This window comes from Pseudophryne corroboree (assembly GCF_028390025.1).
Source record: "Pseudophryne corroboree isolate aPseCor3 chromosome 3 unlocalized genomic scaffold, aPseCor3.hap2 SUPER_3_unloc_40, whole genome shotgun sequence".
Taxonomy (NCBI): Eukaryota; Metazoa; Chordata; class Amphibia; order Anura; family Myobatrachidae; genus Pseudophryne; species Pseudophryne corroboree.
In genome coordinates, this window is record NW_026967531.1 from 1050840 (window position 1) to 1067451 (window position 16612).

Consider the following 16612-nt stretch of genomic DNA (forward strand, 5'->3'; position numbering starts at 1 on the left):
GTCTGGGGCAATCAGAATTGCCTGAACTCTGTCCCTTTAAGTCTTTTGAGAACTCTTGGAATTAGAGGAACTGGAGGCAACAAGTACACCAACCGGTAAATCCACGGTTTCGCCAAAAGCGCCCACTGCTGTGGCCTGTGGATCCCTCATCCCAGAACAGTAACGCAGAAGCTTCTTGGTGAGCTGAGAAACCAACAAGTTGATTTGCGGGTAGCCCCACCGATGAAATATCTGCTGAAACACTTGCGGGTAGAGACCCCATTCCCCCAGGTGCAGATTGTGTCTACTGAGGAAGGCTGCTCCCCAATTGTCTACTCCCGGAATTAATATGTCAGAAATGGCCTTGGGATTCCGCTCCACCCAGAGGAATATCTGTGACACCTCCCTCATTGCAGCTCTGCTGTTTGGACCTCCTTGTTGGTTTATGTACGCCACAGTTGGTGCGTTTTCCGACCATACCTGTATGGCCTGATACTGAAGGATATAAAGAGGTCAGCAGAAGGGCACTGTAAATCGCCCTGAGTTCCAAAACATTTATCAGAAGGGAAGCTTCTTGATCAGACCACCTTCATTGGAACCGAGCCCCTAGTGTCACTGCACCCCAATTATGGAGGCTTGCATCCTTTGTCAGCAGAATCCAATGATGAATTCCGAAGTGTTGACCCTCTGGAAGGGAGATCAGCAACCACCATAAGAGGGAAATCCTGGCGTTTCGTGTAAGGCATATCATCTGGCGTACGTGCAGATGTGACCCAGACCATTTGTCCAGCAGATCCAGATGGAATGGTCATGCATGGAATCTTCCGTACAGAATTGCATCGTAGGAGGCCATCATCTTTCCCAGTAAGCGTATGCAAAGATGTACCGAGATTTTGTTAAGCTTCAAAATGGAACATACCATCGTCTGAATTATCTTTGCCTTGTCCATAGGAAGGAACACCTTCTGAGACACCGTGTCCAGTATCATTATCAGGAACTGAAGCCTCTGCGTAGGTTCTAGGTGGGATTTCTGCAGATTGAGAATCCACCCATGATCCGTGAGTAGTCGTGTTGGAAGGCTGATCTTTTCCATCAACTGTGCTCTGAATATAGCCATTATGAAGAGATCATCCAAGTTAGGAACGATGTTCACTTCCTGCTTGTGGAGTTGTAGCAACATCTCTGCCATCACCCCTGATAACACCATCAGTGTCGATGAGAGAGCGAAAGGCAAGGCCTGAACCTGGTAATAACTGTCCTGCAGTGCAAACCTGAGGTAAGCCTGAAGAGGTGGCCATATTGGGATACGCATCCTTAATATCCAGAGAAACCAGGAATTTCCCTTCTTCCATGTCATGCTTGGCTTGAGTTGGGGATCTGACGACTGATAATTGACTGAGGGAGCAGCTATCGGCAAAGGAAGGAAACAAGGTGGCTGAATGCAGTTCTTACTCATGGATTGAAGACTTAGGCCCGAAGATGTAGAGCGGTAGGCAATGAGGACAATGACCCGGAATGATACACTGAAGAAAGAGGAATTCAGTTTTAATGAGACCTCAATCATACACAACGACTAGGAGAGAAGTCTGAGTGAATTCTGAAAGACGAAAGGTTACTGATTTGTAAACGATGCTGAAGAATACTGAATGAAGAAGTGACTTGTGATTTGTAAACGATGCTGAAGAGAGGATCGCTGTGAGCACCATCAGCAAATGGAGACCCTCTACCAGATAGAGGGCCCAGTGGTTAAACCACAAGAGCAGGTGGACTGGGAGCAAAGGACTGCAATAACAGAACTGACCACCAGGTGGAAACAACAGAACTAGGATACCGGGGGTTAACCTGGGGGCACAGAGTTCAGGGCACCCTACAGCAGCAAGTAACTTGAAGTACAGGCAACATAGCTAAGCATCAACCCCTTTTTATAAGTGAAGGCTGTACCGGATTGGCTGGACGTGAACTGGAATACCTATTGTCTTGGATTGGTCTCCAACATGGTGGCTCCCCGCACAGAGGACACATGTGGAACCAGCACACAGCCACTACCTCTGGCCTCAGCCTCCCAGACGCTGCACTCCAGCAACAGGACACTCGGAAACAGACACCTCCGGCTGCCATGCTCCGCTCCCCAGGACCCGGACCCCGGCCTCCAGACACCCGGTAGCCACATCGGAGGACCTTGCTGCTGTAGTTCCTATCCATCGCAGTGACACAAGTTAGCTAAGAGGAAGGCCGCAGGGACCAGAACCGGTGGTAAGACTCCAGATGCTGACAGTACCCCACTTTTTAGGGTGGTCTCCGAACACCCACGCTGCTTAGTGGGATTCTTGGCATAACTCAGTCTTGGAGCATGAACATCCTCTGCAGCCACCCAAGATCTTTCCTCCGGACCATATCTTCTCCAATCTATGAGACACTGGAGACGACCATACCTCTTGCGGAAGTCAAGAAACTTATGAACCTCTAATTCCTCATTTTGAGCAGCTTGAACCTTCGGAGGTTAAGGGAAAGCTGCCCAAAAATGATTTAGTACAGGAGACTTTAGCAGAGAAATGTGAAAGGCATTGGGAATTTTCAAATAGGGAGGCAGTTTCACCCTGTAAGAAACAGGATTCAACACTCTTAATAGGATACGGACCGATGAATCTTGGAGCAAACTTTTTGTAGGAACTTTGAGTCTGAGGTTTCTAGTGGATATCCAAACACGATCTCCCACTTTGAGACTAGGAACAGCCCTATGTTTCCGATCAGCGCAGGTCTTTTATTTCTGGGAAGTCTTAAGTAGCGCCTTATGAATTTGTCTCCAAATCTTAGTGAACTGATGAAGAGCGGATTCACCAGCAGGAACCTCAAGAGGTGGAATTGGTAGAAGAATGATATAGGTTATAGTATGCAAACTCAGCAAATGGGAGGCAATCCATCCAGTCTTCCTGAGCAGGGGACATGAACATCCGTAAGAAAGTTTCCAGATCTTGGTTGACTCTTTCAGTCTGTCTGTCAGTCTGGGGATGGTAGGCTGAAGAGAAGTTCAACTTGATTCCTAGGACAGAGCTGAGAGCTTGGCGACGAATTAAGGACCCTGATCAGAAACTATTTCCTGTGGAAAGCAATGCAAATGAAAAATCTATGAGAAAAACAATTTGGATAGTTGAGGAGCAGAGAGAAGACCGGTGAGGGGTATGAAGTGAGCCATCTTCGAACACCATTCCACAATGACCCAAATGGTGTTATGCCCTCTGGAGACCGGCAAATCGGTTATGAAATCCATAGAGATGCGAGTCCAAGGCTTTTGAGGTGTTGGAAGTGGATGAAGAAGACCTGAGGGAGATGCTTGTGGACTTTTATGTTGAACACATTTAGAAAAGGCTGCTACAAATTCAAAGACATCCTTTTTAAGATGAGGCCACCAGTAGAATCGCTGAATGAACTGGAGAGTCTTAAGACCACCGGCATGACCCATGAAAGATGAAGAATGAGCCCACGTAAGCTATTTCCTGCAAAATTTTGGTGCTACAAAAGTTCTCCCTGGAGGAGGTAGAGGAACAGTACGAGTTGAAGCAAATGAAGCTGGAATCAGAATAAACTGTTTCTCAGAGGAGTTGAGTGAATCATCTGTTTGAAAAGAATGAGAGTGCATCTGCTCTTTGATTTAAGGTTCCTGGGCAGTTAAAGAGTTTAAAGGAGAACCGAGAGAAGAAGAGAGCTCACCTGGCTTGCCATCGGTTTAAACAATGAGTTTAAACAATGGGTTTAAGCCATCATGGAAGGACTTGGAGGAGAAGACGGGATGGGAGAAGATTCTGAATGATCAAGACTGGGGCTCAATGTTAGTTGATTAGGAAGAAGAAAAGGTTTCAAGTCAGTTTGAGAGGATTCCTGTTGAGGATGAGGTTTAGCTTTCTTATGAGATGATTTTCCAGTTCTGCCCATTCTTCAGCATAACATTACGTAGATTAGAGAACAAGGTCAGGAGGCCAGTAGTGACATAGCAGAAGTATTGAAGTGTGGAAATAGGGAGACATCAGTGAGCATAGACCCCCAGTGGCCATCGGTTACAGAAACATTGTGAGGTCAGTTGTTTATGGGTAATAGCAAGAAGGTGCCATCCTTGGGCTGTAAAGTAATTTATAGGAGCCAGCAACTGGAGCCTGCTACTGTCCTGGGCATATGGACTGTTACGTCGTAGCTATACTGATGCCCCCCATTGGATCTTACGGTGATTGAGGGGAGCAGGAGGGAAAAAAAACCCAGCAGCAAACAGTATGGAGGATGTAGTCAGCACAGTCTGCCACCAGAGGGAGCCGACAGAGCAGGAGTGGAGGCCAGGCAATAGTAATAATAAGCAGTTCAGGCGACCACTTACTGCCCAGGTAGGGCCGCAGCGGCAGAAGTCCCTGTTGGAAATCACAGAGACTGTAGTGAAGGGCACTGATCATGGGCTGGCAGTGTCTGTAGCTCCCAGAGATGCGGCTGGTTTCAGGAGGGCATGTGGCTATATTGCCAGTTTTCAAGATGGCACTTCTGGCAGGGAAGCCCAGATCAGAAAAACCTTGGCGGGTGAACCAGGTCAGTAATAAGGCAGGAGAGGAGAGGGTAAAGTTTGTGGGTTGGCAGCGCTAATAATGAAGTGATCGGATTAGTATATTTTAACAATTTATTTCTAATAAAAACATATATAATAAACAATTACTCTCCTCATGTTTAAAATAAATGAGTATATAAAACACATCACATTCAGTTCGTCCTATAGCTGTTAGGATCACTCGGTGTCTGTTCCTTTAAGATGCCCAGAAACGTCCACTGATTTATACAGAGGTTTGATTGATATAGCACAGTTCGGTTTTTAGTATAGTTACAAGTCACCGCCTTAGAGGTGGAAAGGCTTCCATGTGTAGCAGTCCATATTAGATAGGAGAGGGTACTAGGATGCAGTGGCACAGGGTAGCGTATCTGGCTGCACAGGAACCCCACGTGTATGTCCTCTATAATTCACAGCTCCGCCAGATTCCCCCATAGCACCATGGGTTAGGAGGAGAGGGGGAGATGCCGGAACACTGCTGGAGTGATGACAGGCAAGCGCTCCGTGTATTCCCCGCTGCCACGACTCAGGGCTTCAACGGCCGGACAGTAGGAGAAAGCAGGCTGCAGGCGGGTGAGCTGACTAACCTGACGCGTCCCTGCTGAGGCCACCAATCCCCGTAGTATGTGCCACATCAGATGCCGGGAAAGCAGCTCCGCTCCATGTCTCCCGCCGCAGTCACCGCTGATCCCCAGTCAGCCTCTCCACACGACTCCATCAGCACGGCTAGGCACAAGAGTGGACAGGGCACACAGCCCTCGGTGAGTAGCAGCGCTACCTCACTGAGGTCCAGTCTGTGGTGGGATCACTGCACAATTTCAGTCCGCAGCTTCGGATCCGGGCGTAGGCCGCAACCTGCAAAAGCTAAATGAATGGCTCCCCGGCGACGCAACCTACACACCGGGGTGTCAAAACACACAGAGGGGCAAGAAAGGGCCAGAAAGAGCCCATAGGACAGCTGTAAAAGGCAGAAATGACCTATATAAGCAGGTGCTCATTTATCCTGTTTCCTGCTGCCTTTCCAGTCAGGCCACACCCCCCGTGACATCTTTTATTGATGTTGAAAACAAAAGTAATGTAGATTTTCGCACCAATCTAAGACCTGCAAATCTACTTTGGGAGCCACCTCCCTTTTTTTAAACATTCCCCAGCTGGACGAGGATAATTGGAATTCCATTTCCTGGAACTCTAACTTCCTACTGGGCGTAACCCAAAATTTCCATTAGCTGTTTTGGGATGTTTAAACACAGTTGTCTTAGTTTTTATAGTTTTTAACACAGGCTCTGCTGCCTTTTCTAAAGATGGAATGGCTTACATAGAACTAATTAGCTCAGGTATGTCAGGTATGTCCAGACCTTCCGAAGTGCAATGAGTCCTCATCCTCCAACGAATCCTCATCTAAAACATGTGTAGACTGTGAAGATGTTGTATCATGTCTATGTGATTTACTTACCACCAGCCTTTCAGCCTGCTGTTTTGAGAGGCTGACAATTCCCTAGGTGTATAAAACCTCAGAATGAATGTTGCATGTATGGGTTAATAGGGAATAGCTACATTGGATAATGTCTGTGCAAAGTAGCCCATGAAGGTTTACCAGAACCTGTGCCTGCCTCACTTGTACACGTGGGTAAGCGTTGTCGCGACCCGGCGGGGAGTTGTTGGAGCGACTCTACGGTGCATACAAGATGCTTTTTTAGAAAGATCACTCAAAAAAATTAGTAATACTATAAAAATAAAATAAGAAAACTTATGGCTCCTGCCGCACCAAACAAAATAGACGTTATGGTAAGAACTTACCGTTGATAAAGTGATTTCTCCTATGTCCACAGGTATCCACAGGATAACATTGGGATATGCCGAAGCGACAGCGGAAATGGCATCAAACAGTCACAAGCTTTCTGGCCTCCAAGGATGCATCGGGGCTCTTGCATATAATCCCGCCCACTGACTCAGTCAAATCAGTTGTTTCCACAGCAATTTAGGCAGGAACATCATGTAGAACCCTGTTCAGGCGATAAGAACACACATGCACACCCTTCCATACAAGAGGGAAGAGGTTTAGTGATTGTAAAGATCCTCAAATCAGGTGGGTCAGGGTGGGATTCCTGTGGACATAGGAGAAATCACGTTATCAACGGTAAGTTCTTACCATAACGTCTACTTCTCCGGCTGGGTCCACAGGTTATCCACAGGATAACATTGGGATTCCCAAAGCCATTTTTAGTGGTGGGGACGCTCCTGATTAGACAGGAGAACCTTTCGTCCGAATTTAGCGTCATGAGAGGCAAAAGTATCCAAGGCGTAATGTCTAATGAAAGTGTTAATGGAAGACCATGTGGTTGCCTTACAAATCTGTTCTGCTGAAGCACCATGTTGTGCCACCCAAGAAGGACCTACCTTATGTGTAGTGTGTAGAGACATTAGCCGGAACAGGGAGATCAGCACGAGAATAAGCTTCTGAAATTACCATTCGGAGCCATCTTGCCAGCGTCTGTTTACTAGCAGGCCATCCTCTTCTGTGAAATCCGTAGAGAATGAAGAGAGAATCTGTCTTTCTGATGGCACTAGTACAATCCACGTAGATTCTTAACGCATGGACCTCGTCCAGCGACGTTTCTCCCACAGAAAGTCCCGATACCTGAAAAGCCGGGACTACAATCTCTTCGTTAAGGTGAAATTTTGAGACCACCTTCGGAAGATAACCAGATCTAGTTCTGAGAACTGCTTTATCTGGAAAAAAGATCAGAAAAGGAGACTTACACGATAGTGCTCCTAAATCTGACACTCTTCTAGCTGACACCATTGTCAGTAGAAAGAGAACTTTAGCCGTCAACCATTTAAGATCTGCTCTCTTAAGCGGTTCAAACGGAGGTCCCTGAAGGATTTTAAGAACCAGATTCAAATACTAGGGAACTGCAGGAGGAACAAAAGGTGGTTGAATGTGTATCACTCCCTGAAAGAAAGTACGCACATCCTGTAAGTCAGCAATCTTTTTCTGAAACCATAAAGTTAATGCTGATACCTGAACTCTCAAGGAAGCCATCCAAAATCCTGGATACTTTAAAAGATCTTGGATCCAAACTTTTCGCTACATCAATGAGTATAGGCTTGCCATATTCGATGATAAATACGAGCTGAAGAAGGTTTTCTTGCTCTAAGCATAGTTTGAATTACTTGTTTTGAAAATCCTCTTGCTTCTAAGATAGAGGTCTCAACAGCCACGCCGTCAAAGACAGACTGTCAGGAATCGACTTACCAAGCTGACATCCGTCCGCCGCTGCGGACTCCGTCCTGGCTCCCTGCGGTCACCTGTCGTCTGTGTCCCTGCCATGGGACATCATCACGGGCCTGGGAACACTCCTGTGACAGCGGGCGTGTAGCGCGCCGCGTTCCCGCTAGGCCGCGGCGTGGGCGCCGCCATGACAGTTTACAACAGCCAGCATACAGCGGCCAATCCGGTGCTTGGCCGCACCCACTTTCCCTCACTCACCCAATGCCTGAGAACCAAGGGGTACATAAGAGACTGCAGGATCAGTCTGCAGGCATCCTGGACTTTGTGTCACTCCTGCGACCCATGTGAAAGGATCTGTTCCTGTTCCCTCCGTGTTCCTGGCTCTCTGCTTAAAGACTTGTACTCCTGATTACTCTGCACAGCTCCGTGGAACTTCAAGGCCCAGCAATACCTGCAACTTCAAACAGGCTTCACACTCATCACCACCTTGTGTGCTTCAGCCTTGCAGTTGAGACTGACTCCAGGTGTGTTCCATTCCTCCACCTGTGATACAGCTTGCTGCTGTCAGTGCTTCACCACCTGCACTGTGGATAGTCAGACTCCTGCCTCTGCTACCAGGTTTGCCATTCAACATCTCACTGCCAAGTTTCATGTTTAAAACCTGCACTGGTTTCCAAACCAGAATCATCTTTACAAGCACCTGTTCTTCTGTTTATCATATTACCGGTTATTATTTCTCCAGTCATCTGTCATCCTGTTTCCATAGACTTTCAGCTATTACGCTGTGTGATTGACATTTCCATTTATTATTATTATTTCTGCTGCCATACTGTTTATATCATCTGCTAATAAATATCATTGCGCTCATGCGCAGGAACGTTATCCAGCCTCCTCGTTTTCTCCCATCTACCTCCACTGACCCACTAGCGCCCCCTCCGGGGACACAGCCAAAACACAATCTGACACAGACGATCCAGATGACTGTGATAACAAGGACCCTGCATTAGTAGATCTGGACGTTGAGGGAGCAGTATTGGAGCTTCCACGGACATCCTTAGCAGATCTGTGTACCAATGCCTTCTGGGCCAAGCTGGAGCTATTACAATTATGTCTCCCTTTGCTTTATTTTCCTCACTACCCTGGGTAACAGGGAGACTGGAGGAAACAGATATGCTAGACGAAACTCCCAATTCACTGACAGTGCGTCTACAAGGATTGCTCCAGAATCCTTTGTTTTTGATCCGTATATCGGAACTTTGTTGTTCAGATGGGATGCCATGAGATCTATCCCTGGCAACCCACATCTGTTTACTATGGTCTGAAACACTTCTGGATGAAGTGCCCGTTCGGTTTCCTGAATAGTTGTCGACTGAGAAAATCCACTTCCCAGTTCAGCACTCCTGGAACAAACACTGCTGACAATGCTGGAAGATGGAGTTCTGCCCACCTTAGTATGTGAGTTACTTCCTCCATCAGTCTTTTGCTGTGAGTTCCTCCCTGATGATTGAAGTACGCTACTGCTGTAGCATTGTCTGAGCGAATCTAGACTGGTCTTCCTTGCAGACTGTCCTTTGCCCGAACTAGAGCCATGTATATGGCCCTTATTTGCAACAGATTTATTGGCAGGCGACTTTCCCTTTATGGTCCATTTTCCCTGAAACCAGAGGCTTTCGAACACCGCTCCCCAGCCCTGAAGACTGGCATCTGTTGTCAGGATTTGCCAATCCGTTACCCAAAAAGGTCTCCCCTTGCTTAGATGGTCTGTCTGTAGCCACCAAGCTAGAGACCTTCTTACATCTACTGGAAGATTAATCAGCTGTCTTTTTATTGTCTGATGTCTTCCGTTCCATCGAGTCAGAATGAGATGCTGTAGAGGTCTGGAGTGGAATTGTGCATATTCCACCATGTCGAAGGTTGACACCATCAGACCCAACAGTCACATTGCTGCATGGACTAATATTGTCTGACTGTGCAACAACTCCTGAGTCAATACTTGCACCTTGGATATCTTTTTCCATGGTAACAAAATTCTCTGTAGACCTGAATCCAATATGGCCCCCAAATGAACCATCAGTTGTGACTGATTAAGAGACGACTTTTCCCAGTTTATGAGCCACCCGTGTCTTTGTAGACAAACTATTGTCTGTTGAAGATGGCTCAAAAGTAATTCCTGAGATTGTGCCAGGATTAAAAGATTGTCAAGGTATGGAAATATTCTTATCCCCTGCTTGCGGAGATAAGCTGCCATAACCACCATAATTTTGGTTAACACCCTGAGAGCTGTTGCTAGCCCGAAGGGCAAAGCCTGGAACTGAAAATGTTGCTTGAGGATGGCAAACTGGAGGTAACACTGATGAGACTGTGCTATAGGCACATGTAGGTAAGCATCCTGTATATCTAGAGATACCATGTAATCTCCCGGTTCCATGGCCAAAACTATGGAGCGTAATGTCTCCATGTGGAACCTTGGAAACCAAATGTATTTGTTTAACATTTTGAGATTGAGAATGGGTCGGACTGACCCATTTGGCTTCTGCATCAAAAATAGATTGGAGTAAAACCCCTGTCCCCATTGTGTCGGGGGTACTGGGATAATTACACCAGACTGAAGCAGTTTCTGAACCGCTTCCTGCAGGGCACTGGCCTTCGACTCTATTCGAGATGGACTGGTGCAAAAAAACCTTTGAGGAGGCTGCCTCTTGAAGGGGAAACCGTAACCGAGAGATACCACCTTCTGCACCCAAGCATCTGTCGTCCACTGCTGTCATATATGTGCATATTGAAGGAGTCGGCCCCCAACCCTGGAAACCTCCAGGCGGAGGCCCGTACCCTCAGACTGATGGCTTCTGTTCTAGCTTGGAGCCGGCCGTCTATTGGCCCATTGCTTCCTATCCCTAGTTGACTTATTGAACTGGCGTTGCTTAGGTTCTTCTTTCCCTTTTGCTATGCCTTGCCATCGAAATGGCCGAAATTTCGAACCCCTAGTCTTAGGGTTATAACTAGCCGGAAATCTGACCTTCTTGGATTCAGCTTCCGATTCTAGAATATCTGTCAATGGTTTTCCAAACAGAATATCACCAGCGAAAGGCAGAGCTTCCAGAACCTTCTTGGATTCTGCGTCCCCTTTCCAAGTACGTAGCCAAACTGCTCTGCGAGCAGCTACTGTCAAGGATGATGCTTTACAAGCAATTGTACCCATATCAATTGCTGCTTCTTCCAAATATTGCGCAGCTTATTTTATACGGCCTAAAAGAGATTCCGCCTCCCCTGTGGAAGGGGAGAGGCCTTTTTCTAGTTTCTCCGCCCATTCTACCATCGCTCTCGTCATCCAGGCTGAAGCCATAGCTGGCCTTACTACAGCCCCCGAGAGAGAAAAAAATATTTTTCAATAAACCATCTATTCTTCTATCTGTAACATCAGTCAGTGAGGTAGACGGCAATGGTAAAATAGATTTACGCACAAGTCGCACTACATGTGCATCTACTTTAGGAGGAACTTCTCTTTTTGAACAATCCGCAGCTGGAAAAGGATAATAAGAATCCCATTTTTTCGGAATCTTGTATTTTTTACCAGGCGGTGCCCAAGATTCTTCCATCATTTCCGTCAGATCTTCTGATACTGGAATTTCAGTCCTAACTGTCTTTGTTCGTTTAAACACAGGTGCTTTAGATTTTTACACTGTCTTGGCTGATTCCTCCAAAGAGAGAATAGCCTTCATTGCATCAATAAGCTCAGCTATATCCTCTGAGCTAAAACCCTGCGACTGATCATCATATGGGGTATTAGAATACACTGTATCCTCATCTGTTGTAACATCTTGTGTAGTCTGCAACATGGATGTATCTACCCTGGTCCTAACAGCCTGGCTACTTGTAGAAGCTACTGGAACCAAATCATAAGGAGGGAGCTGCATGTATGGGTTAATAGTGTAACCTATTCCCTGGGGTGGAACTGCAGGAGTTAATCTGTCCAATATTGCAGACAAGGTTTGCGCGAACATACTCCATGATGGCTCTACTGGTTGTTGAACCGGAGCCTGCTTTTTACTTTGCCAATATGCATAACAGTTTGTACATAACTCATCATAAGTAATAACCTGTTCCATTCCTTCTAAAATCCCCATTTTACAAGATAAACATGTTAAGGATGTAGGAGTGCCTGATAAGGTATCCTCATAACTTTTGCCGCTCACAGACATAGTCAATTTTTCCGTGTTTACCAACTACACAATTTGTGACTGAGAATCACACACACACACACACACACATATATATAGATATAGATATATATATAAATATATAGAAGTGAAATCAATCTGACCACAACCGTGCACCTGAATTGAGGTTCAGAATAAAACTGACAACATATAAAAGTCAGCAATCATACTAGCAGTCAGTCACATGTTAAATATTAAACATAGTCATATGAGAATATAATCAACCACAAACAATTACTTTACAAGTAAGTAGGAGTACAATTACTGTATTTATGTTTTAACAGCTATTATAACAAGTTTTTCAGCCATTTTTGTAGAAAACAACAGTACTGTACAGGCCTCATATGCAATATGTACCAAAATTAACAATTCATACTAACAAGTAGAAGGAATTTTAGTACTGTATAACCCTTACTCAGTAGAGTGGGATACAGGGAGACTCACCCCACTTCCATGATCGATCAATACGCTCGAAAGACGCTGAGTAGATATAGACGATACTAGTGTACACTGCCGCTCCGGTAACTGATGAGAGACACAGACGCTCAATAACGGACACAGACGCTCAGTGAACGATAAGTGTATGCAGACGCTCCTGTGTGCGACCCGGTCTAGGCAGAAACTCTAGTGTACACCATTGCAGCGGCCCAAGCTGCGACCGAGTACCCTCGTTGTAGCATCTGAGACGGAAGTGAGGCCATCAGTTCATGGACGGGAGACGCACGGAAACTGGTCATGAACTGGGGGGAGGGGCGACCAGGAGAACGTCTGACTCCCCCCTGCTTACATCAACCCTAGGGATCGCAGCCTCAACCTAGTCCTGGCGCCTATGGTCCCAAACGCGTAGCGCTGTTGCACTTAAGAGTGGTGGCGCATCAACCACTATTTGTAGTCTCCTCCAATACAGTGCGGCTGTGTCTGGAAACCCCTAGTAAAAGGAAACCGATGCCTTACCTTCTCCCCATGGTCCGGCCACAGCCTGGTAACATCTGCTGGACCTGATAGAACATCAGTCACAGACGCCCGCCGAGACAGCACTGTACCGCAAAGGTAAGCATTGTTGCGACCCGGTGGGGAGTTGTTGGAGCGACTCTTTCTAGTATGCGTTTAAGACGCTGTTAAGAAAGATCACTCAAAACAGACTATAAAAATAAAATAATAAAAGCTTAGGGCTGCCCTAACAGCAGCCCTGTGACCATGGTCCGGCTCCTGCCGCAACAAACAAAAAACTGATTTGACTGAGTCAGTGGGCGGGATTATATGCAAGAGCCCCGATGCATCCTGGGAGGCCGGAAAGCTCGTGACTGTTTGGTGCTATTTCCGCTGTCCCTCCGGCATATCCCAATGTTATCCTGTGGATAACCTGTGGAACCAGCCGGGGAAAAACTGATTTGCCTGAGCCAGGAGGCAGAGATATATGGACAGGCCCGTTGCATACTGGGAGGCCGAAAGCTTTGACCGTTTGTTGCAAATCCGCTGTCACGTCATCATATCCCAATGTTATCCTGTGGATAACCTGTGGATCCTGTCTAAGAGGATAGAATTTGATCGGTGTTGTTACACTGTTTTGTTGGCAGGTTACTTGATACTTTTGTCCCCATTGGTTACTATAGGTCACGTGGACGAGCACATTTTATTAGGGGGTGCACCGTCGGAGGGGTGTGTCTAGCCTTTTGGGCGTGTCTAGCACCATCTATTGACGGTCAACGCAATATAAAATATCCACCCTTGTACCAATCCTAATAAAGCAGATACATTGTCAGATGTTGTGGTGTGCACGAAGCAAACACCCCTGATGCCACTCACTGCAATTACACTGCTCCTCCTCAGCCTGGTCTGGCTCCCCCTCTCTTTCCCCTGACCGCCTGCCAGTATTGAATTTGTCTTCCTAAGAGGAACGCTGGCTGCATGCTGATCCTCATCAGTGGCTGGCGTTGGCATAGCATAGAAGGAGAGAAGTGGGCATGTGGCGGGTGGGCGTGCGAGCAGCATGATGTAATCACATCACATCACGCTGTTTTTGTACATGGAGGTGGAGCCGGGAGTTTGAAAGCCGTGGCAGTGGCACCCTTGATTAACCCAAGCATCCGGTCAGTAATGCAGTCCTGACAGGGTGCAGCGCAGAGGGGACAGTAATCAGCCTGTTCGGCGATCGCTGCATCAGGCATGTGAGATCGGGATGCCAAATATTAGGGGGTGCCTGTGCGCACCAGGCACCCCCCCTGTGCACACCTATGGAGGTATTGATACAATGCAAATTTGTTGAGATATTGTTTCTTTTTCAGATGGAACCATGGGTCGTGCACGTGATGCGACTGGCAAAAGGGAGCCATTGGTTTTGTCCGACACCGGCATTTGTTTTTTGGTGATCCCTTGTAGACAGTGAGTAGTATCCATCTACAGTGGAAGAAGCATGGACACCAAGAATCTCAGCGGCGGAACAGTGGCCGAAAGTAGATCATGACAAATCGGGACCACAGGCATTTAGGGCGCCTAGCAACCACCAATCGTTCCAAACGCATCAGGAACTGCACAAACAGTGCTATGCCAGACTCAGCCAAACAGTCCCAGATCTGGTGAATTGGAGGGCCACGTGAGATGTGGTACATCAGACTGGTGCTCTGAAAACCTATCCAAGCCTTTCGGCCACTGTTCTGCCGCTGAGAGCAAACCTAAAATTTAACACTAATGTGATAGCTGTTTTTATTGTAATTATTTTGAGCAATAGAGTAGGACCTGCAGTATAGTGGGGTTCCTTGACGGGGGCTGCAGGCTTAAATACATTGAGCAATACATGAACTAAATCGGCACTGTTTATTATTGTTAGTTAAAATAGTAATGCAAGACACATTTATGTATGTAGTAAGGCTACTGGGAGACCTTAGATTGAGCAATATTGGATCTGACCATTACATTCCCTAAAGTCATAACTTCAGAACTGCACAGAGCAGGAACTATTATTCACAAGTAATTAGGAATGTGTTCCTCATGAACAAGTCCACAATTACCGTCTGAAGGTTACACAATTATTTCAAGTCTACACAACTGGTATTTGAGGATAAAGCCTTTAACAGAAAACACCCCTGAAGAAGTCACTATTGACGAAACGCGTTGGATGATACGCAATTTGTATTTAGAGTGATTTGGCAGTGGATAAGAACAAGCCCACCCATGCAAGGGTGACAACAAATGAAAAACGCTTGTCTTATGATTATACAGATATGTACTTGTGATAAGCTTTTAATCTGTTTTACTTGAAGTTCTAGATTCAAATTTCATTTTATTTCTGAATCTTGGGGGTCATTCCGAGTTGTTCGCTCGCAAGCTGATTTTAGCAGATTTACTCACGCTAAGCCGCCGCCTACTGGGAGTGAATCTTAGCTTCTTAAAATTGCGAACGACGTATTCGCAATATTGCGATTAGACCTCTCTTAGCAGTTTCAGAGTAGCTCCAGACTTACTCGGCATCTGCGATCAGTTCAGTGCTTGTCATTCCTGGTTTGACGTCACAAACACACCCAGCGTTCGCCCAGACACTCCCGCGTTTTTCCAGAAACGGTACCGTATTTTCACACACACCCATAAAACGGCCAGTTTCCGCCCAGTAACACCCACTTCCTGTCAATCACATTACGATCACCAGAACGATGAAAAAGCCATGAGTAAAAATCCTAACTGCACAGCAAATTTACTTAGCGCAGTCGCACTGCGGACATTGCGCATGCGCACTAAGCGGAAAATCGCTGCGATGCGAAGAAATTTACCGAGCGAACAACTCGGAATGACCCCCCTTATACGAATTGTATTTGGTGAGCTCAGGTCTACTGTATAGCAGGAAATATTTCATACCTGCATCATCTAACAAAATGCATATAAATTAGGCACTCCACAAAAAACAATACTAATTATATTATATACATACATATATACACATTTATATATAATCACTAATAATAAAATTCTGCTTGTTACTTTTAATAACATTATAGTGTTGTGTGTAATAACTCTCTATATGTGATATTTGTCATGGATAGCCCTGTGTTATAAACACCCAACTGAGAACAGGGCTGATGGCGGAGGAGGGTGTAGGATAAGAGATTGCTGTAGTGACTGAGCAATGAGAATATGTGACTTCTGTAATAAGTGTTTATTACTCACCTGTGCTGATATCTGTAGGGATCTCCTCCTCCTTACACTGCTGATCACCCCTCACATACGTCTCTTCTTCTCCCTCTGTATCTTCTGCCTTCATATCAGTCACATATGTCTCATCTTCTCCCTCTATATCTTCTGCCTTTATATCAGTCACATACGTCTCTTCTTCTCCCTCTATATCTTCTGCCTTTATATCAGTCACATACGTCTCTTCTTCTCCCTCTATATCTTCTGCCTTTATATCAGTCACATACGTCTCTTCTTCTCCCTCTATATCTTCTGCCTTTATATCAGTCACATACGTCTCTTCTTCTCCCTCTATATCTTCTGCCTTTATATCAGTCACATACGTCTCTTCTTCTCCCTCTATATCTTCTGTCTTTATATCAGTCACATACGTCTCTTCTTCTCCCTCTGTATCTTCTGCCTTTATATCAGTCACATACGTCT

At 46.1% G+C, this 16612-nt stretch overlaps 1 protein-coding gene across 1 annotated transcript in view; it reads right to left on the bottom strand.

Annotated features, from left to right (window-relative positions):
• The window catches only part of LOC134984216 (oocyte zinc finger protein XlCOF6-like), a 196217-nt gene extending 179858 nt beyond the window's left edge, over positions 1-16359 (bottom strand). Inside the window, exon 1 of the mRNA XM_063949846.1 lies at positions 16166-16359. Within this exon, the coding sequence (XP_063805916.1) occupies positions 16166-16259 (94 nt within the window). The 5' untranslated portion in view covers positions 16260-16359. The remainder of the gene's footprint in view (positions 1-16165) is intronic.
• Between the last annotated feature and the right edge of the window lie 253 nt (positions 16360-16612).